The sequence below is a fragment of the Sardina pilchardus genome, chromosome 16 (genome assembly GCF_963854185.1).
Source record: "Sardina pilchardus chromosome 16, fSarPil1.1, whole genome shotgun sequence".
Classification (NCBI taxonomy): Eukaryota; Metazoa; Chordata; class Actinopteri; order Clupeiformes; family Clupeidae; genus Sardina; species Sardina pilchardus.
The window spans coordinates 11,252,298-11,279,835 of record NC_085009.1 but is presented as its reverse complement, the minus strand read 5'-3'; the positions used below and the strand labels follow the sequence as shown (position 1 = coordinate 11,279,835).

General features: G+C 46.1%; 2 protein-coding genes across 2 annotated transcripts in view; both read right to left on the bottom strand.

The window, feature by feature from the left end:
- Positions 1-19,739, bottom strand: part of LOC134060021 (RELT-like protein 1) — a 38,540-nt gene extending 18,801 nt beyond the window's left edge. Inside the window, exons 1-2 of the mRNA XM_062516593.1 lie at positions 19,360-19,739; positions 14,247-14,459 (exon numbers count right to left, since the gene is read on the bottom strand). Of these exons, the coding sequence (XP_062372577.1) occupies positions 14,247-14,459; positions 19,360-19,393 (247 nt within the window). The 5' untranslated portion in view covers positions 19,394-19,739. The remainder of the gene's footprint in view (positions 1-14,246; positions 14,460-19,359) is intronic.
- Positions 19,740-20,288: 549 nt separating this feature from the next.
- The window catches only part of dvl2 (dishevelled segment polarity protein 2), a 29,320-nt gene continuing 22,070 nt past the window's right edge, over positions 20,289-27,538 (bottom strand). The window contains exons 12-15 of the mRNA XM_062516720.1: positions 27,030-27,161; positions 26,025-26,201; positions 23,505-23,726; positions 20,289-22,543 (exon numbers count right to left, since the gene is read on the bottom strand). Of these exons, the coding sequence (XP_062372704.1) occupies positions 21,924-22,543; positions 23,505-23,726; positions 26,025-26,201; positions 27,030-27,161 (1,151 nt within the window). The 3' untranslated portion in view covers positions 20,289-21,923. The remainder of the gene's footprint in view (positions 22,544-23,504; positions 23,727-26,024; positions 26,202-27,029; positions 27,162-27,538) is intronic.

Genomic DNA, 27,538 nt, shown 5'->3' with positions numbered 1-27,538 from the left:
GTGGGGTTCATGGCCACGTTCACCTGTTCTGTGATCAGTTCTGCCCTTTCGATTTGACAGTTGAAGTGAGAGTGAAACTAAACTGACTAATCCGTTCATCATTACGTATAGGACAGAAAAACCCCCTGCACTCCCTGACCTAAGTGACTCACACAGAGAGACAACGTCAGCAGAGATGGGTGTGTGTGCGTATGAGTGAGAGAGAGCATACTGTAGATGTGTTAGGGTGCACGTGCGTGTGTGTGTGTGTGTGTGCGTGTGTGTGTGTGTCTGTGTGTGTGTGTGAGATAGAGATAGAGATAGAGATAAATAGAGAGAGAAAGTATTATATTATTATCATTATTATATTATACTACTATTATTGAAAATCATATACTGTATGTTATTACTATCATTACCATTGTTACGGCTCTTTATTGTACTGTTCTTAATGCTTTGACCAGATTTTACAATGCACAGTCATGCCAATAAAACTCACTGAATTGAATTGAATTGAAGTGAATTGAATTGAGAGAGAAAGAGATAGAGAGTGAGTGAGTGTGTGTTGATGTTGATCCATATTCCTGCCAGAGAGTGAGCTTTGCCTCATATTACCCAGGCAGAGATCATTTCAGGTGAGGCAGAGCGGCCAGTGACTCACTATGTTGCAGCACTCCGGAGACTATGCACCACTCTGATTGGTTTAGACCCCTGCCCCTGCCTCGCTCAGGCCCTCTTCCTGGGTTCCCTCTACCCTGACCTGAGCAGACCCACGCTCACAGAACATCCATCATTCCACATGACTTTCATTTCAAGTCCCAATTCGTTCATCTGAGCACTTCTCATTCATGGTGTAAAAAATGCATCCGCAATGGGGTGTGCTTTGTTTCCTTGATCGAAAATGAATTAAAGCATACCTCCCAGGAGGGAAAAACAATCCTGCTGCCACCAAACTTCGGGTAACCATCAAACCACCAAACTTCCACAAAGACAGATTGCATGTCAACATTCTGAAAGTGACAGCTAACTGCTAGGAGGATTCCAAGGCTAATAAAGTGTAATGACAGTCACCAGCAATTAAAGTCAAGAGTCACACAGGTGAGTGAAACTTTATGATCTGGGGAATCTCATCAACACTGCATTGAAAGGGAGCTTAAGTGGGCAGACTTTTATATACTTTATACTTTTATACTTTTTTTATGGCAAACAGGTGAGCCACATAAGAGGTAAGAGTCACACAGAGGTCAACCGCCATTTTGATGAATATCAATCACCCACGCCATTCACACCAGTGTACACTCCTGCCATAGAGGAGGAAGTGTACTTTTCTTTGGCAGGCCAAATCAAACATAATACCAGAGATCAATTTTCCACTGAGCAGTTGGTTTTCTAAACAAGCTGTGGGTCAGGTTGCTGTTACTGTATTAATTTGCATAGGACCAAATATGAATTTCATCGCAAACACTATCCTATTCATTGTGTGAATTTATGATCTTATTAATCTTTTATTGTTTTTATATCATTCTGTGTGGTTCGGTGCTGGCTACTTGTTGTGAGCCGAACTCCTCCCGGGGACATAAAGATGATTCAATTCAGTGCTTCACAAGAACCGCACGATATTACCAACAGCCCATTTCCTGCCAAAACAATAGGCACAGAACAGAACGCTATTCTGATAAAGAGCCATTACGGTTATTATTATTACTCTAAGAGCGTCTGTTAGTTCCGGCATCTACGGGGCCGGTCACTAAGACGGAGGCCAGGCTAACCCTGAGGCCGGCCGGACACGCACACACACAGGAAGGGAATGCAAGTGGGTCAGCCTGTTTGAGGAGCGGTTTGATGACCTGCTTAGAAAGGAAAAGCCTCTCTCTTATGGTCAGGACATACAAAACCTCCCCCGGCCAGCACAGCGTCATCGCATAAACACACACACACCCTCTCGATTGTTTTATGGAGACTCACAAAGCACTGAAACTCAAATGGGGAGGCATCCTGTGCGTTAGGGTTACTTGGATTACAGGAAGGGGCGGGATCTGTGTAGACAACTGCCATGTCGGCATTACTAACTAACCCAATGCATTTCTATGGGGGTTCGTTGAGTACTTTGTCTCCCCATTAGAAAGTATATGGTTGTAGTAATAATAGTAGTAGCAGCAGTAGTAGTAGTAGTCACACCGACACACACACACACACACTTCCATGTTAGTTAAGACACACATGCACGCACACACACACACAACACACACACACACACACTGCCTGCCGCGTGACCCCTATTGAGTGAAGAGACGTGCTTCCTGTGCGGCTTTCTGGCACCCGCTCAGCTCTGTGTATTGTTGTGATGGTAACGGGGGGTCGAGCGGACCGAGTGGGAGAAAACAGAGGTTTCCTCATCCCACCGCCGCCACCACCACAGACGGAGGTCATTCTGATGGCATGGGACTCGGAGGCCAAACTAGCACACATCCGCAGTCACAGTGACCCAACATGATACAACATTGAGCAAGGAGCGAACGTAAGAACAAGAGTGTGTAGAGAGAGAGAGAGAGAAAGAGATACAGTAGATAGATAGACAGATAGATAGATAGATAGAGAGTGAGAAACACAGAGAGAGAAAGAGAGACAGAGAGAGAGAAAGAGTGAGACAGAGAGAGAGAGACAGAGAGAAAGAGATAGATAGATAGATACGTAGATGGATAGAGAGTGAGAAACACAGAGAGAGAAAGAGAGACAGAGAGAGAGAGAAAGAGTTTTGATTCTGAATGAAATGCTCTTCTTTATTTCTCTTTTAAAATAGAAAAACACCAATACATTCTACATACTGTATGTGAAGCGCAATATTAACGATTAGGTCATGGGATCAATCGGTCTATAAAAAAGTGCAATAAAAAGACATGCACTTTATCAACTGCAACACAGCACTTGCACAAACGGTCATTTAATTGCTTTCTTAGCCAATCAATTAATATACGAGATGTCAACAGAAAGCATGAGAAAAGATTGGCATTAAAATTGATACAGGGTTCCTGAAAAAAAGAGACCCGATTGAAGCAGTGGAGGGGGGAATGGCAAGATCAAACTAACAAGGGGGGGGGGGGGGGGGGGGGGGGGGTGCAACCATGAGAATGACTTAACGGCCAGGGAACACAGAAATGGTGAAGAGACAGAATGAAGGGAAGCATTACTGAACGATATGAGGTCAACAGAGAGAGGGAGAGAATAAATGAGTGGGGGTGGAAAGGAGAGAGGGAGAGAGTGAATGAGCAGGGGTGGAAAGGTGGAAAGGTGTACAGCTAAATAAGTGTCTGTCAGAAGGACAACAGGGCTACTGTATGGGACACAGAATGGACTGAGGATGGGTAAGCAGGGAAACTGAGAGCCATCTTCGGTCTTCTGTCTAAAAGATCCAAACCGGTTTCAGGATCTGACAATACAGCTAAGGCCCCTGAGCCGTTATTATCCTCAACACACACGCAACTCTCAGACACACATGCATACAAATCAAGCCCTCCTTCTCACAGACTCACACACACACACACAATACTGTATAGAACAGAACTCACATTCATGAGGGATTCATGAGGCAAGTCTGCTGATCTAGGAACAGAATTCTAGTGTCTACCTCCAACACACTCAGCGAGGCCCTTGTGAGATACCTCCAGAAACCACAGCGTGCGGTTCCATTCAGGAGATAAAAGGGAAATCCTGAGGACTCCTTGATGATAAAGGCCCCTCCCTGTGGCCCACTAATGCATGACACATAGCTGAACACTCAGAATCCAAAAGACAGGCCCTAAGCTACATACAGTACACATCCACGGATATAAAATGAAGCTACAAGTAAGAGCAAGTGCAGCAATTTCCTGTGTATTAGCCACATTGTGTATAAGCCGCAGGACAGTGTTTTGTGTAAGTTAAAAGAAACAAAACCATATTAATACCATATTAACTGCCCCTGTGTATTAACCTCATAGCCGAAGATATAGTGCAAAATCAATGTATACTGTAAGCCGCGGCTAATAGTTGGGAAATTACGGTAAGAGGTCTCAGAAAACCATGTATTATTGTATGCATGTATCAACGTCATGCATCATGTATTCTATGCTCTGAAACAGACACAACCAATGGACCCCTGTATTGTACTTTAACACTTGCAGTGCACTGTAACATATGCTGTAATGCATTATCATTACCTCAGCAAGGAGGTTATGTTTTCATCAGGGTTTGCTTGTCTGTCTGTTTGTTTGTCTGTTTGTTCGCAAGATAACAAAAAAATAATGTATGGATGAATTTTGGGAGTGATCTGTATCACCGTCTGGATCCAGGAGGCGGTTATGTTTTCGTTTAACAGAGTTTCTAGTTATTACTGCATTGTTGCCAGGTAATCTCTGCACAGCTCTTCACTCTTTTAAAGTACATTTTGAGGTTATTTATTATTTATTTTTATCTTTATTGTATAGGACAGTCAAGAGGCAGACAGGAAGCCAGTAGGAAAGAGAGTGGGATCAGGAAATGACCCGGGTTAGACTCAAACTCGGGTCCCTGTGGGCACTTGGACCTGATTGTGATACAGTACATGCACTGAATAGCCAGTTTCTCCACAACTAACAAGTAACTCTTATTTTGTTAACCCAACTCAAATGCAACACTCACACTAGTTTAGTCCAGTGCAGGGACCCAGAGAGAGGGGTCATCTGGGAGAACATCTCTGAGACTTGACCCCTGGGAACCCACAGCACAGCTCTAGGTCTCTCTCCTGCTCTCTACACCTGATTAGAGCGTGTTAGATTTCAATCACAGATGCCATGTTCTCTGATCCACAAGAGGCCTACTGGGTTCAGACTTGGTCACAAACAGCCAGCTGGACTCTAATGCTACAGTAACACCTCATTGGCTAATTGGAAAGAGTCCACAGGCACAAAGACCTCTGAAAGAGTCTGCAGCAGTCTGCAAAGAGCTGCAGAACTCCGCACAACTCTGCAAACTGTTAAATCAACTGCAACGTGTTGATTTAAGGACCCAGATGTGATTTCAGCGCTTCATGATGACCATAAACATTAATGAGACAACCCATTAATACTATGGTATAGAATGTCATCTCTGGGAACTAACCTGGTTTGCCACCTAAAACTGGTCATGACTGCCCTATTGCGGTCTTCCTGGTTGGATATACAAGTCGGTTGATTGGCACATTCTACTAGGGCGCGCTTTTTCTCAAGAAATGAGTCACACAGTGGTTTTCAGCTAAGAGACTAGCAAACACTAGTCTTACAAGATCAATGCTCCAAAGAGCAACCACAAACACCAAAGTCTACTGTTCTCTAGCATGTTTGTTTAAGACCAGAAAGACTTTCTCTTCCTGTTCTTCTAGCTTCGGCAACAAGAAATGCATTGTTTTTTTCGCGATAACAGTCCACTGATGAGGTGCATTTTGTGCAAATGTCAACATTAATTCAATAAAAGCAATAAAAAGAGGAGGGAAAATGTGGTGACTCATTTTCTTTTTGACATTTTGCTATGCGCCAACACTGTTGTCCAAACCACCAATTCATACACACAGTAGGACTGAATGGGCCCGTTAACGTACGGAAGAGCCGGCACACAGTAACCCCACACCACATTTCTCAAACAAACGCCTACCGCTGGAAACCTTCAGGCTTTTCCAGCACAAAGCGTCCACACAGAGAACTTCCAGAGTCATCCAACAGGCTTTCTCTGTATCCCTCCTTCTCTCCCTCCTCTCCCTCCCTCCCTCCCTCACTCCACCTCCTCCTCTTTCTTCTTTTTCTCCCTCTTATAAACAGCTTCCCTTGACTTTGGCTATTGAGGGGAGCAGGACAGCAAGCCCCAAGTCTAAACATGACATGAACACGACCACATTCTTCACGCCGAGCCCAGAGTCCCTGCCCACACATGAGCACCACACGTTCAGGTGGTAAGGTAATGGAGGCAGAGAGAGCTAAGCCTCGCAGAGAAAAAGACGAAGAGAAGCTAAGCGAGATCCAGAATTCGCCACTTGTTATTGACTTAACATCAGTGACTGATTTTTATTAGAACATTGCTGCTGTTGATTTTGTGACCATTATTATAAGTTTAGTTTATATCTCAAGTACCGTAATTTCCTGACTATTAGCCGCGGCTAATACATTGATTTTGCAAAATTTAAAATGCAAAAAGTTAATACAGGGGGGCAGTTAATATGGTGTTAATATAGTTTTGTTTCTTTTAACTTGCATAAAACACTATCCTGCGGCTTATACACAATGCGGCTGATATGGGGGAAATTACTGTATTTCGTAGTACTACAACTATTCAGGGACCACACTTTGCTCCTCTATCCTGACTATTTCACCTAAGCACAGTCACACACCACCAACAACAGCCCCACGTTATTAACAGTACAACAAACTGAGGCACTATGAGAGTGAATGGGAGTGTATGGGAGGGAATTTAGCTTACATTCACACTGACTGATGTCTCTTTTGAAACACTGACTTCAAAGTCAGAGAGAATAATTAATTTGTATGATTTATAACCGAGGCAAACAACCGGAATGTGTATCTGAAGTCGGCGCACAGTTTTTCTCTCCATCCTTGTGTTTTTCCCCCCTATGTTATATGCTTCAGCAAGGCACTGTGCTGCATGGCTATGTCAACAGAGCCCCAAATTAGATTGTGGCTGATAGAGAGATCAGATGTCTGAGACATCTCCAAGCTGTTTTCATGAGCATTCCAGGAATCGCCCCCTCACAACATTTTCATGAAGCATCCAGAATATATCACGGAGAGGATTTAAGTGAAAAAACACGCCAGCATTACTAAATGCCATGTTAGAACATTTTTGCATGCTCTCGACACTAAACAGTCACACAGTGTGTGTGTGAGTGTGTGTGTGTGTGTGTGTGAGAGAGAGAGAGAGAGGGTGGGAATGTCAGGGGTTAAATGGAGTCTGCCATTACTCAGATAAAAGCAATAAAGCGTCCAATATTAACAAACGTCTCTCCCAGTATAGATAACGCCTTTATCTCATCCTCTGTTAAAAGCATTACAGCTCACTCCCCAAGTCTATTGCGACGCATAGATGGGGGTCAGGGTAGAGGTCTCTGCAGATCGATGCACCTTTCTTGCATTTCAACATGTCAGCCTCTCCCTACCACAAGACATGCCTCTTCAGTCACGTTAAAGACGGCGGCGGTGCTATCTTATCTAAGAAATGTGTCAGTCAGTGTGGCCAGAGCTCTTGTTCACGATTCCCCACACTATCACCTTTGTTTGGACACAGTGGCCTGTCAGCAGTGATGCACAATGACAGATTGGCGGAGGGCAAGTCAGAGAGGGGTATTGCCTGTCTGACGTCACAATCCCAATAGGGTTCGGGATCATGACGTGAAAACTTTGCGGGCACAGCCATATTGGCAGCCTCACTCCTTAGTTTACTATGGATTACTATGGATTTACTCCCGCCTATTAGTGTGTTCCTGTTGCTTAGTTTTTGCCTTCTTGGTCGTATGTTGCTGTGTAGTGGGGTGTAACAGCACAACCCACGATCGCCAGAGGAAAAGAATCGCTAATACTATATTTCTGCTTCTTGTCTTCTGCATCTGAGTGAATGGATATTACGTTCGGTGCGCTACCAACATGGCGGGAATATTCCTAGAATGCAAGGCGTGTGCCCGAGCCCTATTGCTTTTTTTTGTCGTGTAAAAACAGATACTAGAGCAGCAAGCCTAGTTTTCACAACCTGTAAGCCTCGTCAAAATCACCTCAATTTTAGTGAGGTTAAAAACAAAAACAAACAAACAAACAAAAAAACACTCAACTCTAACAGAGTAATTAGTACAGCTGTGCAGCTGTGCAGCCAGATGAGATAATCAAGGGCAATATGAGCGAAAAACAGGATTTTGTTAGGTTGAGGGAGCAAGTGAGTAACAGAACGCCAATTTTCTTATTAGCTACTCTGAATAGGGGGAAAAAATGTTTCTTTCACTGTCTATGGGAAAAAATGAGCAGCTCTGGGAGCAGTTGGACACGAAAAAAAGAATTAACGGCACATTACTGCATCAAGACTCAATAACCGTACTCATGTAAACACTAACACAGTCACCTGCAGTGACTGATCGAGAAGGAGGTCGCTTATGAGGGTATAATTGGTGCAAAAGTCACGAGCACATTTAACTGGAGATTTCGCATTCGTACACTAAAGTCACACATGTGTAACCGTACATTTGAAGTTGTACATATGTTTTTCATACCTTGTTAACACAAAATAGGGCTACGGGTTCACGAATCCGTTTTACAAGTTCACAAAACCGTTTTACAGATACACGAATTCTCACCTGTGCATCACAAGTTACTGGCCTCATCCCCTCGAGACTTTTGCCCCACTTACACTGCAACGATTGGGGCAAAACACATTCGCACATCCGTGTTTCATAATCTGAGAACATGCACAACATTCGTGCACTTGCAAACCGTAAATTTGAAGTTGTACATATTTTTTTTCATACGTTGTTAACACAACAGAGGGCTACGGGTGCACAAGTCCGTTTTGCAGGTTTACAGATCCGTTCTACAGATACACGAATCCTATCCTGTGCATCACAGATCCTGGCCTCATCCCCTCGACACTTTTGCCCCATATACACTGCAATGTTTGGGGCAAAACACATTCGCACACCTGTGTTTCATAATCTGAGAACATTCACAACATTTGTGCATTTGTAAACCCAAACGTGAACTAATGCAACATAAGTTGTGCATCTGTGATATATTTTCTCATTCATAAAACTTGCACGGCTACAAGTCAATCCATACAAGTGCTTGAGTCTACATCTGCGAGTTTCCGTTGCTGTTTTCCGGGGACGAATACTTTTGCACCAATTATACCACCTAGCGATGTGCAAAACAGATTTGTACTTGTGCACACAGAGAACATCGAACATCGAAAACAAAACAAGGCGGCCGGATCTGGATCTGGATCTGGATCGCGCCCACACATCCCTGCTCATAGCCTAACCTCCGCTTGTTTCCTCATCAATATAAAGGACAAGGACGCACAATTTGTAGATTTTCTTTTCACAGAGTGAGAAAACATTTCGTAGTGATTATTTGCACCCGGGTGTAGCCTAAATAGTGGAATGGAGGCATTTTCTTATTTTCACCCAAACCTGTAGCCTAATGCGTGCAGAAACAGATGGGATGGCCTACCTAAATCTAACAAGTTAGGATGTGTAAAAACAATCTTTTTGATGGAAACGTGGTGCTAAATTCCCATAAACTTGTTCAGTGAACGGGTAAAACCGTCCGTTTGTAAGCAAAATCAAGAATTACGAGTTTGTTTACCGTCACCTAGCAACCAGAAGATGGACAAATATTAGTAGGCCTAGTTCATCGTGCCTTATTAGAATTCGTGTAGGGTAGCGGGTAAATGCATAACTCTGATACTTTCAGATTGGCAGTTCGAATCTTATCCAAAGTTATCCCACTTCTTCTTTTTTTGCATGCCTAAATAGAGTTGTTTTCTGTAGAGGAGTTGACTATAGCGTTCTACTCACAACGGTAGCCTTTCTATAACTAAAATAAAACTAGACCATTTTGACAGGTTCATTAAGCACAAACTCTTATTTGCCGCGAGGTAACGTCATCAAAGAAAAGAGAGTCGTTCGCACATACTTTCACAATATTATTTTGGCATGCAAAAAAAAAAAAGAAGTGGGAAAATGGATGGGATTCGAACTGCCAATCTCAAAGTACCGCCATATGCATTTGCCCGTTACCCTATACGATAGCTATTAAAATCTCATGGACTAGGCCTACTAATATTTGTCTATCTTCTGGTTGCTAGGTGACGGTAAACAAACTCGTTATTCTTGATTTTGCTTACAAACGGACGGTTTTACCCGTTCACTGAACAAGTTTATGGGAATTTAGCACCACGTTTCCATCAAAAAGATTGTTTTTACAAATCCTAACTTGTTAGATTTAGGTAGGCCATCCCATCTGTTTCTGCACGCATTAGGCTACAGGTTTGGGTGCAAATAAGAAAATGCCTCCAGTCCACTATTTAGGCTACACCCGGGTGCAAATAATCACTACGAAATGTTTTCTCACTCTGTGAAAAGAAAATCTACAAATTGTGCGTCCTTGTCCTTTATATTGATGAGGAAACAAGCGGAGGTTAGGCTATATGAGCAGGGATGTGTGGGCGCGATCCAGATCCAGATCCAGATCCGGCCGCCTTGTTTTGTTTTCGATGTTCGATGTTCTCTGTGTGCACAAGTACAAATCTGTTTTGCACATCGCTAGGTGGTATAATTGGTGCAAAAGTATTCGTCCCCGGAAAACAGCAACGGAAACTCGCAGATGTAGACTCAAGCACTTGTATGGATTGACTTGTAGCCGTGCAAGTTTTATGAATGAGAAAATATATCACAGATGCACAACTTATGTTGCATTAGTTCACGTTTGGATTTACAAATGCACAAATGTTGTGAATGTTCTCAGATTATGAAACACAGGTGTGCGAATGTGTTTTGCCCCAAACATTGCAGTGTATATGGGGCAAAAGTGTCGAGGGGATGAGGCCAGGATCTGTGATGCACAGGATAGGATTCGTGTATCTGTAGAACGGATCTGTAAACCTGCAAAACGGACTTGTGCACCTGTAGCCCTCTGTTGTGTTAACAACGTATGAAAAAAATATGTACAACTTCAAATTTACGGTTTGCAAGTGCACGAATGTTGTGCATGTTCTCAGATTATGAAACACGGATGTGCGAATGTGTTTTGCCCCAATCGTTGAAGTGTAAGTGGGGCAAAAGTCTCGAGGGGATGAGGCCAGTAACTTGTGATGCACAGGTGAGAATTCGTGTATCTGTAAAACGGTTTTGTGAACTTGTAAAACGGATTCGTGAACCCGTAGCCCTATTTTGTGTTAACAAGGTATGAAAAAAATATGTACAACTTCAAATGTACGGTTACACATGTGTGACTTTAGTGTACGAATGCGAAATCTCCAGTTAAATGTGCTCGTGACTTTTGCACCAATTATACCCTCATAGTCGCTGAGCTGGTCAAATCTATGAGGTTGATTAGTATGACCTGAAAGCACATAATAGTGATCCACATCCACATTGGAGGTGCCTCTCATGCAAAGTTTATACGTCCTCCCTCGCTCCTCGGGCCTCGATCCTCACTGATCTACATAAAGAATGATGGGGCGGCAACAACGATAGTCTATCCCTTCGTCTATCTTTCTTTATGTAGATCAGTGAGGATCGAGGCCCGAGGAGCGAGGGAGGACGTATAAACTTTACATGAGAGGCACCCTTAGCCTTTGTACTGGAATACTCAGACTCACATGGTGGGCAAAGACTTGAGTGGAACATGCAATTCAGTTTCAATTCCTAATGGCTGAGAAAAAAAGGGGAATCGAAAGCCAGGGGGGACATCTGGTTTTAAACTGCTGTAAACCATCTACCACAATCACTAAATGCTGGCGGTGGATGAGGATGACAGTATCCATTTTCCAAGGGTTGGATTATGACAACTTTAAACATCCTCTACAGTGAATAAAACGTACGCTTTTTTTAGCAACCCAGCACAGCAGCCACTGAAACTCAAGCTCTTCTGAGTGGGTAACCTACTAGTAATGTCAGAAGTACACAACAAGAATTTCAGATAGAATCTGAAGGTAGAATGCACAAAATCATTAATGAAGCTTCATGCAGACAGCAGCTTTTACCAAACCTTACCAAAGACAAGGCAAACCAAACGCAATTAATATTTGACAGCTGAGCTACTGCCTTCTATAGGCCTACACTCGAATAGAATGTAACCAAACGGAACCTGTGACTGAGTATAGAGGGTACAGCATGCCAATCCTGCAGATTGGCGGATTCAATGTCACTATCAATATGTCACTTCCTGTGGCATCTTCTTCCTACCACATCATGTGTGTCTCTCAACATCTCTCCTCGATCCTCGATGCTTGGTCCTCCAGGCTCGTTCCCACTGATCTATAACTAACACTGGATAGATAGACTATCCCATTGTTGCCGCCCCATTATTGTTTATCTGGATCCGAGGACCGATCGAGGAAGAAAGGGAGGACAGATAAAAAGACGAATGAGAGGCACCCCATAGGTCACTCATACCCCCTTTCCACCGCCACGAACCAGGTGCTGGTTCCGGGCTGGTGCTAGTGCCAGTTCGGTGCTGGTGCTACCTGCCGATTATTCAAGAACCAGCTCGCTTTTCCACAGACTGAGTTCCAGAGTAGTGCTGCGTCGCTACGTCACTGTTTACGTGCGGTTTTGTATCCCAAAACAACCAGCAGAAATGTAGATGTGGTGGAATAACTTATTACGATTAACATTGAGCACAAAAAGCTCAAATGTCGAGAGAGTTCAACTGTATCACTGTATCCATTTGTGGAATAAAACCGGACGTGCCCTATTGCATGTGTATTTATTGCAGTAGCTAGAAAAGCATGTTAGCCAACATTAGCACTTGATTAGCACCCGTTGTTATGGTTATGACCATACTACGCTGCTTTTTTTGCTGCTAACGTTAGCCTGACCAGAAACACCACAGTAGTTATATCAGCATGCTAGGTTGCCATGTTTTGGTCAACAAGCTAACAAGCTAACTTTACCGTTCAGGAGCTTACAGCAACCTGCAATGATCTGTGTGTCCGGGACACATTTGTGTCGCATATAAACAATAAACCGTATCAAAATTAGCCATTAAAAGTGGTCAAGAAACCTTTATTCACATTGAATATTTCCAGTTAGACCCCTGGAGCTGCCGCCATTGTTTTCAGATTTTGTTTTGTTACTCCCGCCTCTGTGGACAACGCAAGCTTCTGATTTGCGGACGTAACTGGTTCTTATCTCTGGTCCAGCTCAAAGTTGGTGCTGAGTTGGAACTAGAGGCCTGCACGGGCCTAAAATGTCAGGCCCGGCCCGGCCCGGACCTCTGGCAATCAGGCCCTAACCCGACCCGGCCCGACATATTAAGCAATTACTGAGCCCGAGCCCGAATCCGAGCCCGACTAAAAGGGTCCGCTATAAGACATGACGGTTTCCCGACACTTCGGTCACGTAGCCTAATGGTTTCTCAGAAAGCCAACTTGAACAATTAAACAAATAATACTTTTAACACACGATTAACGCTTGCAAAGACAAGCGTTCGTGAATTTAATTAGACCTCAATGTCGAAATAATGGGACGTCGCAAAAGCAGTATGTAAAGGACAGCCAGGATAGGCATGACATCGGTAAATCTGTATGCGCGGCGGGAGTAGATAAATGAGCAGCACACATGAGCTCCTTGTCCATAGCCAACTTATTAAGCACCGTGTAAATAAATAAAGGAATTTAATCACTTTGAATTTAATATTTATTAGGCTAAATAACAATCAAATAAATGTAGGCTATTGCTCACCTAATAAAGGCAACAAGCGCAAGTCTTGTACAAGCGCAAGTATAGACCGCTTCCAACAGCCTAACAACGTGACAGAAAACACTCACATTCTTTGAGTTGCAGGTCCAAATAATCCCAAAAAAACACAGGCAAATCTAGGCCTATTTACAGTTCATCCATGATTGTTAATTTCGCTGCTTTGTGCAGGAAGACAATCGCGTCCACGGTGGATGGCTTTAGGTTTCACTTCCAGCGCCCGGCCCGCGGTGCTAAAGTTCCGTTCATTGGGGCTGCTGCTTGCGGGGACTACCGCGCAAGTGTAGCAAGCATTGGGAGAATTAGGCTAGCCTACCTCATGCCGTTTCCACCAAATAAAAAGCGTGAATGTTTTTTGGACATGAATTCTGACATCATAATTGAAAAAATCATGAATATTGTACATAAAACCATCACTAGTGTCAAGCCCGAGCCCTACCCGAGCCCGTGCTATTTATTGAATTTAAGGCCCGTACCCGGCCCGAATTTGCATAATGTGTCGGGGCCCGTCGGGTCCCGACGGGCTTGCAGACCTCTAGTTGGAACCAGTTTTCCTGGCCCAGAGCCAGGTTATTTTGTGTGGAAAAGCAAAGAACCGGTTCCAGACTTGGCACTGGCTCCGAACCAGCACCAGAACAGCGTCGGTGGAAAAGGGGTATCAGAGATCTAACCCCCTTACTAAGGTGGTACAACCCAAATGGAACACCCCCATTTTCCAGTATGGTAGCTCCCACACCCCTTCCCATCCAAGCCCATCCCATCCCACACCCCTTCCCATCCAATCCCATCCCATCCCCTCGCTCACCTGCTCTCTCCAGGTCCTTCTCGAGCTCGTCCTCGGCCGCCTGCCGGTCCTCGGCCTCCGTGGTGCAGCGGTAGCCCTTCTTCTTGAGCGCGTGGCAGATGAGCACGCCCAGCAGCCCCAGCAGGAAGAAGACGGGCACCAGGCCGAACGCCACGTACTCCGGGCTGCTGCCCGAGTCCTCCGGCGGCGTGCTGGCATCCTCCGTGCTGCCCGCTGTTACAGACAAAAAGCGTGCGTCACGCACAACAACTATTCGTAAATGTGTCCGAAGAATTTCTGTCACTCATGTGAATATATACTGTACTGTACAATGCATGATGATGAGAGAGAGAGAGAGAAAGACTACGCATATGGTGCTGAAAATGGCCACGTGAAACAGCAAGAGCTGCTCCCCGAGGAACACTATTATTGAGTTATAAATACAGATATGCGGTTACAGCACTGGAGAACCATCTCTCGGCACTGCAATTCCATAATGCCACTGCGCCATAGCACTTTGGTGATGCACGTCGTCCGTGCAATGAATGACGGCCTCACAACGATGCTGGAGGAGAATAAAACCGTGACAGACACAGGGTGAGAGAGTACACAGAGCAAAGAGAGAAAAGAAAACAGTAGAGAGAGAGAGAGGGAGAGAGAGAGAGAGAGAGAGGGGTGACTGTCTGACTGCAAGCGAGCAAGCGGGACTGCCAGCCAGCAGATCAGCCAGACGGTATCACTGTCGCAGTCACTGTCATCATCATAGTGCTGACTAAGGATAGCTGCATCCCCCCCAGTAACTTTCCACTTCCCTCTATCCATACATCCCTCCCTCCTTTTTTTCTCTCTCGCTCTCTATCTGCCCATCTGTCAATCACTTCTCTCTGTAATTAAAAACTATTTCGTGTAACTCAAAACTGGACCAAACATACAATGCATTCTTACTGTACATACATAGACATATCCTATTAAATATGCATTCGCACACTCGCAAGCACATACAAACGTGCACACGTGCAGCATAAACTATGCAAAAGATATGTAAACACAATACAAAAGCATTTAAGCAGAAAAAGACCATGCATCTGCCTGCACTTGTCAGGGAGGGCCCCCAGGGTATAGAACACACAGAGACTACCACACTAAACCAGTGCAGAGCCGCAGTGTTCTCTGGGAAAATGACACAGCTTTGCCTGCCACTCCGGGCCTCTATGACCCAGCCTTCCAACCCCTCTATGGCCCAGCCTCCTAACCGCCCCTGGCCTCCATGGCACATCCTCCTAACCGCTAAGGGCCTCCATGGCACATCCTACTAACCGCTCTGGGCCTCCCCTTGTCCCCCCCCTTATCTGCCTCCCATCCAGCCCAAATCCCCTCCACTTCCTCTCTGTGGGAAGCCAGGCTCTGAGGGCCTGCCCTCTCGCTCCATCCCACCACAACGCCACCACCACTTCCAAGGAGCTCTTAGTGAAGTTCTGTCTTTTTTAAATATCTCTTGTTGGTGGTATTTTGTTTATGATTGGTTGTTGATTGACCACTGTGAGAAAACTCCTTCCTATATAGCACTTGGAATTTAACATCTCTCCATATCAGAAAAATATTTGTCTCTCTTGCTGCTCTTTCGCTCCCTCCTCTTCACTAGGTGGGTATTGTCAGTGTGGTCTAATCAGTTGCTGTTGTTTTTTGCTCATGATGGTTTTTGGTTGACAGCTGTGAGAAATCCCCTTCCTATAGAACTTGGACTTGAAACATCTTTCCTGTGTTAAGTCAGAAAATTATTTCTCTCTCTTCCTCTCTCTCTCTCTCTCGCTCCCTCCCTCTTTACTAGGTGGGTCTTGTCAGTGTGGTCTTATCAGTTGCCGTTGTAACTGTGCAGCTCACCAAGTCTTGTTAAATATGTATGCACAGACTCTTAAGAGCTCTCGCTCTGCACGTGCACACTCACTCTACACAGCCAAGCCACACAACAGTAGCATAGTAGCAATCGCATTCACACAAGCACACACACATGCACACAAGCGCGCGCACACACACACACACACACACATGCACGCAAGCGCACATGCACACACACATGCCAACTCACACAAACACTCTCCACTAAACTCCACACATTCCTCTGACTTTCCCATGGAATCAGGAGCTGAGTGGACGGGTACTAGGGGAGGTCGTGTTTGCGATGTGCTGCAGTATCCCAAGGTCAAAAGGTCACACGAGCCCAGAGTGCTGCAGCAGAGCAGAGCTATGCAGCTGCCCAGCCCGTTATCCTTCCCTCCACCGTGTGCAGCATTCCTAAAAAAATTCAATCACACAGGGCCCCCCCCCCCAGCTGACAAAGAGCCCATTGTTCACAGTGTCTGTGGTACTGTGTGTCTAATATGTAGAATGAAAACACACACACATAAACACACACACACACACACACACACACACACACACACACAAACACACACACACACGCACATGCTCACTTGTGTGGCCTGTGTCTGTGCGTGTGTGTGTGTATGTGTGGTGTGTTTCTAAGAGACAGAACAATTTATTATGGTTTCCCAACTACTTTAATTCACTCAGTGCCTAAGCACACTGCACCAATGGCCATAATAGAGAGGCATGACATGAGTTAGAGAGAGAGTGACATAGAAGGAGGGAGGAGAGAAAGAGACAGAGAGAGAGAGAGAGAGTGTGTGTGTGTGTGTGTGTGTGTGTGTGTGCAAGAGGAAGAGAAAAGAAGAAGAGAAACAAACAATCAGGGGGCGAGGTAGCGGCCATCAAAGAAAATCAAACATCAAGATGACAGGTAGCGTGAACCACCTTTGGTCACTCCCCCAGTTGTTGCCATGACGTTTGCTCCGGTGTCTGTGGCCCTACCCATGCATTTATCTCATTAACCTGCCCTGCTCTGCAGTCTCAACACCGGTGTCTCCACTGACAGGTATGCTGGCATGCCTCACCACGTGAGTCATCACACCCAAAAAGGAACAATTATGGAGAAGCCTTACATAAACACTAACCATTACATAAATACCAAATAGCCTACTATATGACAGGAGGGGGTGTGGGAGTGAGGAGATTAAGCAAGACAAGTAATCAGAGACGGGAAAGAAAGAGAGATAAGGCGTCTCAGACCGTTTGTATTCAAAGAAACTTCCCCTTCCAGGTTTCTGTGATGACATGACTCAAGAGATATACGCACACAAGCAACGCCAGAATGCACTCAAAGACAATAGATAAGACGTCAGATTACAAAAGAGAAGTTACACCATATAATCATATAGTCAAGTCAAGAGATCCGCAATAAAACAAACTGAAAGAGAGTCTCTTCTGAATGTGAGTGTCACAGTGCTGTGTCTAGCACTACATCTCAGACATTAACATTAATCTAGCTGACCTGTAATGCCCTTTTCCGACGACCACGCAGACGCATTCAAGACAGAATGAAACATTTTAACAGGAAAACTTGTGTGGAATCACATTGTGGGGGGGGATCCGTTTTCTCTTCCTGCATTCTTTGGAGGCTTACAGAGTACATCCAGTCAATACTGAATGAAATCCTGCCCAAGAGAACTTCCACTGCTATTTCATTTTATTAGTCTCTCTATTCTTCTCTCATCTCTGGACAGGGTAATCGAATCTCTGTAGAAACTTCCCGCTCTGACCTCTGCAGTATGACAGATCAAGAAACCAAATCCAGGTCCACTGAAACAAATGTCTTCAAGGTAGCCTTTCATTATTGCTCCTCACAAACTCTGAGGGAGTGAGTGGAATGAGCACCTTTATCAGCTACTAACAGATGCCAATGCCTTGAAGCCAGGCTAAAATAAAATACAACGTAGAATCAATAGATTCGTTTTCTGGGTATCCTCACAAAATACGCATGTGTTTGCGTGTGAGAAAACTCTAGGCCAAAGATAGCCATCAGGCCTCCCCTCAACTCACGCACACACTACGACGCAAATCATATTCCTTTACGTCTGTACGTGTATGAATCTTCACATGGAGTGATAAAAGCGTCCTGTGCCCATCTGTCAAGTCCCTATAGAGTTCACACGGAAGTAAGCAACAGTATGCAGCTCACGTTGGAGCGCGTGTGGGTTTTTCCTAAAAAGCTTATGCTGGATGGCACTGGCTAATGAAATGAGCCCGCGGGTACAGTTTTTGGCTCGTGCAGACAACAGCTGCGCGGGTGTTTGAGAGGAGAGAGGACGAGAGGTCACTATCGAAAGATGTCACATGTTCAGAGACAAGGACCGATCCAGCCTTTAGTCCAAATGAATGACGTGTATTTGGGCGAAGAGACTAAGCCTAAGGTAAACAGTTTACCATTTAGAGATTTCAGGATTTTTGGATAGCATGGTTCTTTACGCACGGAATAATTATTCCTCAGAATTAAGGCAGACATACAAGAACTCCGAAATTATCTAAATCCATGTATGGAAGTACAGGAGTATGGCTGCACATGTCATATTTACCTGAGACAGCTTTACCCATACATACACGTCATCCTTTGCAGTATTGGGTTACTTGGGTTATGGGTTTTGTTCAGGTAAGAGATAATATGAGGGGTCTCGACTCTAGTAGCCTAACCTTAGACTGGAAGTTGAGTCTGGAACTACATAGGTATTCAACTGTAATTGACCTACACACACTAAAGTATATGGTTTAGCCTACTAGGAGTCAAAGCAAGTGGTACACGCAATTGAACCTCAACAATCCAAGAGACCACGACTGTTCTCAATAATGCCTTCACGCAGTTGTTGCCAGCGTCAATCGATAACAAACACGAAGCTGCACTGAACTCAATTACTACCTAACTGGTAGACCCCTGTATTCGACCAAACAACCGGTGTGTGTGTGTCTGGGGGCGAAAACAGACTTTCTTGGTGACATTCATAGTCTACATGGGGTAACGGCATGGTCAGGGTTATTTTGTCCAACTGGTGAACTGACAGTCCCCTATCCAACTACGCCACAATATGTAAACTCCACAGTATTTGAAACGAGTTGCAGTCGTTAGACACCAGCCTACTCCGTCTTGAGGGTGCGTATAGCCCATTCTAAAGACAGTTGCGCCCTTCAAACACTCTCTGCAGTGGGTTGGATATTTGTTTTGATATCAAACGTGATTTGCACTCACGCGTTATACCGCCCGTTATTCCTGAATCCCCCATCAGCCTCGCGGATGCTGGGCGAGGATGTGGTCCGCTACTGGAGAACTCTGCACACAGTCGGAAGCTCACTTCTGAAGCTCGGTCAGTCGTGTGTTGGATATCTCGGGACTTGCTCTCGCCCGGACCGATGTTTCTCAGTATTTCCTCATTCTTACCAGAGCAATCAGGGACATCCCACTTTTAAAGCTGCAGTTTGGCTTGAAAGTTGCAGGCGGCCCACGCCCCTAACTGAGGAGGATGATCTAGCGCAGAGTGAATAGCCTACTAGAGAAATAAACTAGTAGTTGCCTTATATCTGGCCACGTTATTTCAAAACCTTGCCTTCACCCCTGTCAATAACCTTCATTCCCAGTAGTCGGCGGCATCTTCGTTATGGCTGCAGTGCGCAGGAATATAGACGACAAACAAAAAACTGACTGACAAACAGCATTTTGGGTAATGGTGTTTTAGAGAATATGCTCAGCATACCAACAATTTTGGATAATTGTCACACATCTTCGATATGCTCCTTACAGCTGTAAAGAGTGTTTTAGGGCTTCAGATTGGACGCAGACGATTACAGAACACTATTTATTACACTAAACTGATATCTTTTAGTAACATCATTTAATGTATCCTGCTCAGTCAAATAACTTTTGTGTTGTAACTAGAATAGTTCACATATGTGGACCTAAATTGTTTCTTTAAAATATATCCTATTTGAAACTAGTAGCCTTCTAATTGTGATTTGCGTATCATTACATATAAGAATATCCAGTAGGTGTCAGACATTTACCATTCTTCAAAATTCATACACTTGAAAAAAAGGTTCAATTTTTTTCATTGTCATTTATGTAGTGTGTTTGCATTTGTTACCTCATTTGACTTGGTGTTAAATTAAAAGATGATATTTTCTTTCAGTCTATTACACATTTATTTGAAAGCAAATCCAAAAAATATAAAAGTGTCATGATAAACATTTGGTACCAGTATTTTTTTGATTACATATGAAAATATTTGTACAAAAATGTCAAGTCTATAGCATTTTTGATCATCTTGAAAATCAGGGAGACAATTATATTTTGAACATTCTATCCCCCAAAAGTACCATGTTTTAGTTTTGGTTTTATTCACTTGTACCCCTCATTCATACCACAATTTAAAAAACTGCCCTTCTGAGAGACACTTAACAGTGCCTACTTGGCACAAATAGGCAACTATGTTCCCCAAAGATTTCACATTAAACAACACTATACTGAACAACAGTATCTTGTCATGATCAACACACTGTAATTATATATACACACACATACAAGGGCAGACCAATCCTTCATAATTTCATGGCACCAAGTTTTGAGAAACTTCAGCTTGATGTGGTATGTAAGTGGAATCCATTACATGAACTGTGACTGTGGATTCTTGACCCCAGACTGTGCACATTTCACCCTGATACTACTGCCACATGGCAACGTAAAGCATTAGAAATAGGTTTCTTGTTAATGGCTGACTTTTAAACTTAATTCAACTAATGAGAGGGTATTGGGTGTAACCCTTACTGCTACTGCCGTGTTTTTGTTGTTGTTGTTGTTGTCTTTCAAATGGGTCCAACTCAACCAGTCACTGGTCATCTGAAGGTTAACCCTTCGGCACGGGAGTTTTGAACATTCTAACAGAAGATTCTGTCCCGCAACGATGCAAGGTTCTAAAATTCCATGTCGAATTCAACGAACCCAGATATTCTTTAGAATGTTCAATTTCCAACATTCCCGTCACGCCGGTGCGATAGCACCGGCTTAAGGGCTAAAAGACCCCTACTGATCCTCTGCCTAGCCTGAGAATGTTTACTTTTGGTTTCAGTGCGCACTCACTCACACCCCAAAAAAAATGGGGGCAAATGCTATAACAGCCATGTCATACGGCCAGACCACAGACTGATATCCTGTGACATGATCTTTTGATTGTTCAGCTGCACTGCACTTCAGCAAAAGGTTTTCTTGGACCGACATGAAAAAAGGCGCCTACAGACGGATCAGAGGGATCTCTCCTGTGGCATGCTCTCTCCCTCGTTCTCACCGTCTCAGGATTAGCACATGTGGTTTGTTTAACTTTCAAGGAAAAAGAACAGCTAACCAGACGAAAACTCACAATTCTTCTTGTTTGTTCTCTTTTTTTTTGCACTTGTTTTTTTTACTAAGAGGTACATTACATTGTGTGCTGTGCAGACCCAGGACTAAAGGAGGTTTTGTATTATTATTATTTAAAAAAAAGGTGTTTTCACCATGTCATATCCATGGCCTTTAAAAACGGACAAAGATGTCCTCTGATCTACGATTAAAACCCTGTTCCTGCCAGCAGTGCCGAGTGCACCGCCTTGCGTCACCGCCTAAACCGTCCCCCCCTCTTCAGTCGAGCCCGGAGTGCAACGCGCGGCCCGCACGAGGCCACTGATAACAGTCCACGTCTCCAGCACACACACGTACCCCTCCCCTCCCCAAAAACACACACACAAAAAAAAAATGAACAACTAATGCACGTAAACGGCCCCGCTGCGCTACATGACGTCCACGAAGAACTCGCTGGGGTTGCCCATGGCCAGGTGGAAGGACTGCCGAGAGGCCGTCAGCTCGGGGGGCACCGACGCCAGGTCGCGGGTCGGGGGGGCGCCGGGGGGACCCCCGGGCGTGGATGACGGGAGCGGGTGCAGGTGCTGCGGGTGCGGGTGCCCGGGGGCGGAGAGGTGCTGCCCGGGATGCGGGCCGCCCATGGCCGGGTGCGGGTGCTGCGGCACCATCATGAGCATCATGGGGTTGTAGGAGAGCTGGATGCCCGGCGGGTAGCCCATGTGCGGGTGGTGGGGGTGCGGCGGCAGCGGCGGCGGCGGGAGCCCCCGCAGGAGCGAGGAGGTCGAGCGGACGCTCACGTGGCTGCCGTGCTCGCTGGGCGCCGACTGCGAGCCGTGGTCGCCGCCGCCGACGCGCCGCAAGCTGCTGCGGGTGGAGTAGTCGGACTCGCTGCCGCTGCCCGAGCGTGAGTCGCCTCCGCCGCCGCCACCGGGGGACTTCTCGTCGCGCCCGCCGCCGCCACCCGCCGTGCTGCCGGCTCCGCTCTTGGTGCTGCCGTTGCCGCGTCGTCGCTCGCCCTCGCTGCGCGTCGAGCCGCTGCTACGGCTCCCTGGGAGGAGAGGAGGAGAGGAGGAGAGAGGAGAGGAGGAGAGAGGAGAGGAGAGGAGGAGGGGAGGAGAGAGGAGAAGAGAGGAGAGGAGAGGAGGAGAGGAGAGGAGAGGAGGGGAGGAGAGGAGAGAAGGGGAGGAGAGGAGAGGAGGGGAGGAGAGAGGGGAGGAGAGAGGAGAGGAGAGGAGAGGAGAGGAGAGGAGAAGAAAGCATAGAAGGTGAAGACTAGATCTTCTAAATAAACATCACAGCCTAATTGTCCAGATTGCAATGCGCCTGTCAGTATAATTATTTATCAGTGGTAAATCCTCCTTAAAAAGTCGTCCATTAAAAAGCTTGTGTCATACTGTTAAATCAAGGATGATGTGACAAACAGATTTGTCGTCATGTCTGCCTTTGTGTATGTTTATGTGTGTGTTTTTGTGTGTGTGTGTGTGTGTGTGTGTGTGTGTGTGTGTGTGTGTGTGTGTGTGTGTGTGTGTGTGTTTTCATTCTACACATCAGAGCCACAATGCCATAGGCACTGTGAACAATGAGCTCTTTGTCAGTGTGTTTGTGTATGGGAGTACATGCATTGGAATGTCCAATGCATATGAGAATGCAGATACACTGTGTGTGTGCCCACATGTGTTCACTCTTGTAATCTTCGCTCTCTCCCTCACCGTCACTACGCTTGCTGCCGTGTGTGTGTGTGTGTGTGATGTGTGTGTGTGTGTGTGTGTGTCTGTCTGTGCCCACTTGTGGTCTCTCCCTCACCTTTGCTGTGCTGGCTTCCATGTTTGTGTGTGTGTGTGTGTCTCTCACCTTCGCTGTGCTGGCTACCGTGTTTGTGTGTGCGTGTGTGTCTCTCACCTTCACTGTGCTGGCTACCGTGTTTGTGTGTGTGTGTGTGTGTCTCTCACCTTCACTGTGCTGGCTATGGTGTGTGCGTGTGTGTGTGTGTGTGTGTCTCTCTCTCTCACCTTCGCTGTGCTGGCTGCCGTTGCTGCCGGGCGCGTAGCTGTAGCTGGAGAGCTCGTGGTAGGGCGGCGGCTGGCTGGAGTAGGGCTGCGGGTACTGGTACGGGAAGGTGTGCAGCAGCGGCCACGGGGTGGCGCCAGGCAGTGGCAGGGGTGCCAGCGTGTCCTGGTCCGAGGCGCCGCCGCTGGAGCCGTCGTTGTCGTTCAGCGTCAGGTTGGCCATGTCTGAGGACGGAGGAGGAGGAGGAGGAGGAGGAGGAAGAGGAGGAGGAAGAGGGGGGGAGAGGAGGAGGAGGAGGAGGAAGAGGGAGAAGAGGAGGAGGGGGGGAGAGGAGGAGGAGGAGGAAGAGGGAGAAGAGAGGATGGGGACAATACGTGGGGGAGAGATAGTGGACAGAAGGAGAGAGGAAGAAGGTAGGAAGGAGGAGGAGGCAGGGGAGGACCAGAAAGAGGAGGAGGATGAAGAAGAGGAGGAGGCAAGAGAGACAGAAAGAGGAGGAGGAGGCAGGGGAGAACCAGACAGAGGAGGAGGAGGAGGCAAAGGCAAGAGAGCCAGAAGGAGGAGGCAAAGGCAAGAGAGCCAGAAAGAGGAGGAGGAGGCAGGGGGAGGAGGAGGAGGAGGAGGGGGAAGTAGAGGAGGTGGTGAGGGAGAGCCATATGGACAGAAAGAGCGACACAAGAAGGGAAGAGGGGGTATAAAGAGAACATTAATGTCAGCTGTAATACCATCACATATACATTTGGGTGCCTCGTCCTTTTCTATGATGTTAGAGAGACCCTCTGAAAGGACCTAATGTACTTCAGTAATCCAGTTGCACTTCCAACATTGACCGAGACAATGCAGTAAAAAGTGGCATCGTTTCTGATCAACAAGTCACCTATTACCGGTAGAGTAGTATCAAATTCCATGAACAAGGCAGGGAGAGAGCGGTGTTGACAGACAGACTGGAGTTTAAGTCATTCACTGTCAGACTGAAACATGTATAGGCAAAGCACTATACTGTTAACCTGACTTTCGCCAGATCCTGTAGTTCGCCGTCTGCTTCACACAAGGATCTGGGACTTCTCGATAGGAGATGTATTTATGAAGGCGGGTCCTTGTAAAACATCCTCGCATGTGATTTGATAAACCACTTGTGCGTTATCTTGAATGACGTGCTAGGCTTCTTCAAGCTCTTGCCAAACCCGGTCGGAAGAAGAGTAAAAACATCCTTGCCACCAATAAATGTCTTCAAAACTATTCTCTGTTAATCTTTTAAAGAATGAATACTCGATAGATTCGACAAAACGGTTGAAATAGCAGAATCAATGTCAGCACAAGACTCCTCGCTGCGTGCCGCCATTGTTATTTGAATCAAACACTCGCTTCGGCACTCCTGATTGGTTGCTCATTTTTGTGATCACTGGCAGGGGTTTGGATTGCCCTCGCGTCCAGACCCTTGTGTGGAGCTCAGCGAAACGCCTCTGGTGGAGCATGGAGGAACTACAAGGGTCTGGCGAGAGTCAGGCTACTATACTGTAGGTTCACTTTAAAGAGACCCTATGCAACTTTTTCATAGTCATAAAATCACCAGTTTGATCGAAAACGGTCATATTTCCTTCCGCCCCCAGTGTCCCTATCCGCTATTGCAACCTTGCAGTTTGTCCAGGAGGCGATCGCTCCTTGTTTACACATATACATATATATATATATATATATATATATACACACACAGCCTATATATGTATAAATATACACGCTAAAGCTGTAGGGGAAGCTCTGCAGAGAAATATGCAAGCATAAAACGAGCGAAAACGAAGAGCGAAAACGAAAACCGAAACCGGAGATGATATCGCCAATCCTGCATAGTTTTTCTTTAAGTCTCATCAAATCTCAATCTGTTAGTGGATCCGTCAGCTTAAAGCTGCAGCAACAGCAACGGGCACCAACAGTGCCGCTAGCACTGATTACTGGCATGCCTGCACTTGCACTCTGTGTGCTTTGGCGATGTAGGTGGTGAGGGCACACGGTGAGCTCTTTGCAGAGTGGTTCAACCTGAACCGCATAACCGCATACTGTTTTGCCTAGACAGCTAATGGACTGACAGGTGAGCTCATCCGTTCGTAATATGTCCGTCTACCATGGAAGTCATTATTATAACTGTACTAGTTGCATGTACAAGCATGCTCCAAACAGAGGGAAATGGCTGCGCTAGTAGCAATATCAACTCTGTAATTGTCCATAATGACCGATGGATCTGGAATTAGTGCTTTGCAGCTTGTCTACAAAGAGTGCAAAGAAGGCAAAGGCTCCAGCGCAGTGGTGCAGTCATTATAATGTTAGAGCACAGAGAAGGAGAGGCTTACCTGGATCTGCACATTTCTACTATGTGCAAGCAAATGGGAGGGTATTAGCTAGCTAGCTAGCTATCTATCGATCTACCCACTAGCCTGACAGAGAGGAAGAATATAGATTTCCACCATGTTGCCATAACTTTATGATCCTTTAGATGGATATCTTGGATATTTCCAAGCGGTACTTACAGTTTTCACAGTCACTGAAGTCTCCAAAGATGTAGTAGCACTGCTCTGAGAACGTGATCTTGTTGACGGTGTGGCGGATGAAGCCGGCTTTCAGCAGGTTGCTGGCGTATTTGCGCGCCTCGCGGCGGTCCTGAAATCCCTCAATGTGGTGGTATAGCCACTCCACCACGTCTGATCCTACACACACACAGATGCACACACACACACACACACACACACACACACAGTGGTCAATAACACTCACCCCCCACCATCTTAGAACAGCTTGTACTTCAAGTCTTTCTTCAGACACTTACAGGGATCTGGGACTCCCCCCCCCCCCCCCACCCCTAACAAGACAGAGATCTCTTACAATGCACGACCCGGTAGTACTTAAGTGCATCCATCTTTCTGGAAAACAAAAGGGTCCTCTCTCCTGACACTTCCCGTCACTTGTCTAGATAACCACTCAACCCGCACTCTAACCTTAGAACTCCACTGGTTCCTGCTTCGCCACTGACATTTCTAACCTTCATTTCACCCATCCTGTGTTTCTCTTTAACTGCTCCTGTCCCACTCCACCCACTCCTCCCACCTCACATTTTTGTCTTTTCCTCACTCCCTTCTCCTCTCTCTCCTCTCTCTTCCTTCCCCTCTTTTCTCCTCTCTTTTCCTTCCCCTCCTTCTCCCTCTCCTCTCTCTCTTTCTTCTCCTCTCTCTCTTTCTCACTCATCCTGTCTCAATTTCTCTTCTACTCTCGCTCTCTCCCTCCCTCTCTCCCTCCATACGTACCCAGGAAGGCATTGGGGATGGTGATCTTGAGCCACATGCGGTCCCTCACCTCCTGGCCGGACTCCCTTCTCTTCTCTCTCCTCTGTCTTTTTTCTCCTCTCACTTTTCTCCTCTCACTTTTCCTTCCCCTCCTTCTCCTCCTTCTCCTCTCTCTCTTCCTTCTCCTCTCTCTCTCTTTCTTGCTCATCCCGTCTCAATTTCTCTTCTACTCTCGCTCTCTCTCTCCATACGTACCCAGGAAGGCGTTGGGGATGGTGATCTTGAGCCACATGCGGTCCCGCACCTCCAGGCCGGACTCCGGCGACGCCATGGCTTTGGCCACCGACGCCATGTCCGAGTGTAGGGACAGGTTAAACTCATCAAAGCCTGCAGGGGAAAACAGAGGGATGAGCGAGCGGAGAGGTTGAGAAGGAGGGAGGGAAGAAGAAGGGAGGAAGGAAGGGAGAGACGGAGGGAGAGAAAGGTGACTGAAAGGATGGATGTGTGTGTGGATGTGTGTGTGTGTGTGTGTGTGTGTGTGTGTGTGTGGGTGGATGTGTGTGTGTGTGTGTGTGTGTGTGTGTGTGTGTGTGTGTGTGTGTGTGTTGTGGTGTGGTGTGGTGTGGTGTGGTGTGGTGTGTGTGAGTGTGTGTGTGTGTGTGGTGTGTGGAGGGTGGGCGTGCATTTGGAGAGGAAAAAGGAAAGAGAAACGATACGAGAGGATGAGGATGGGAGAGAGAGGGGGCGAGGGGAGAAAACCGAGC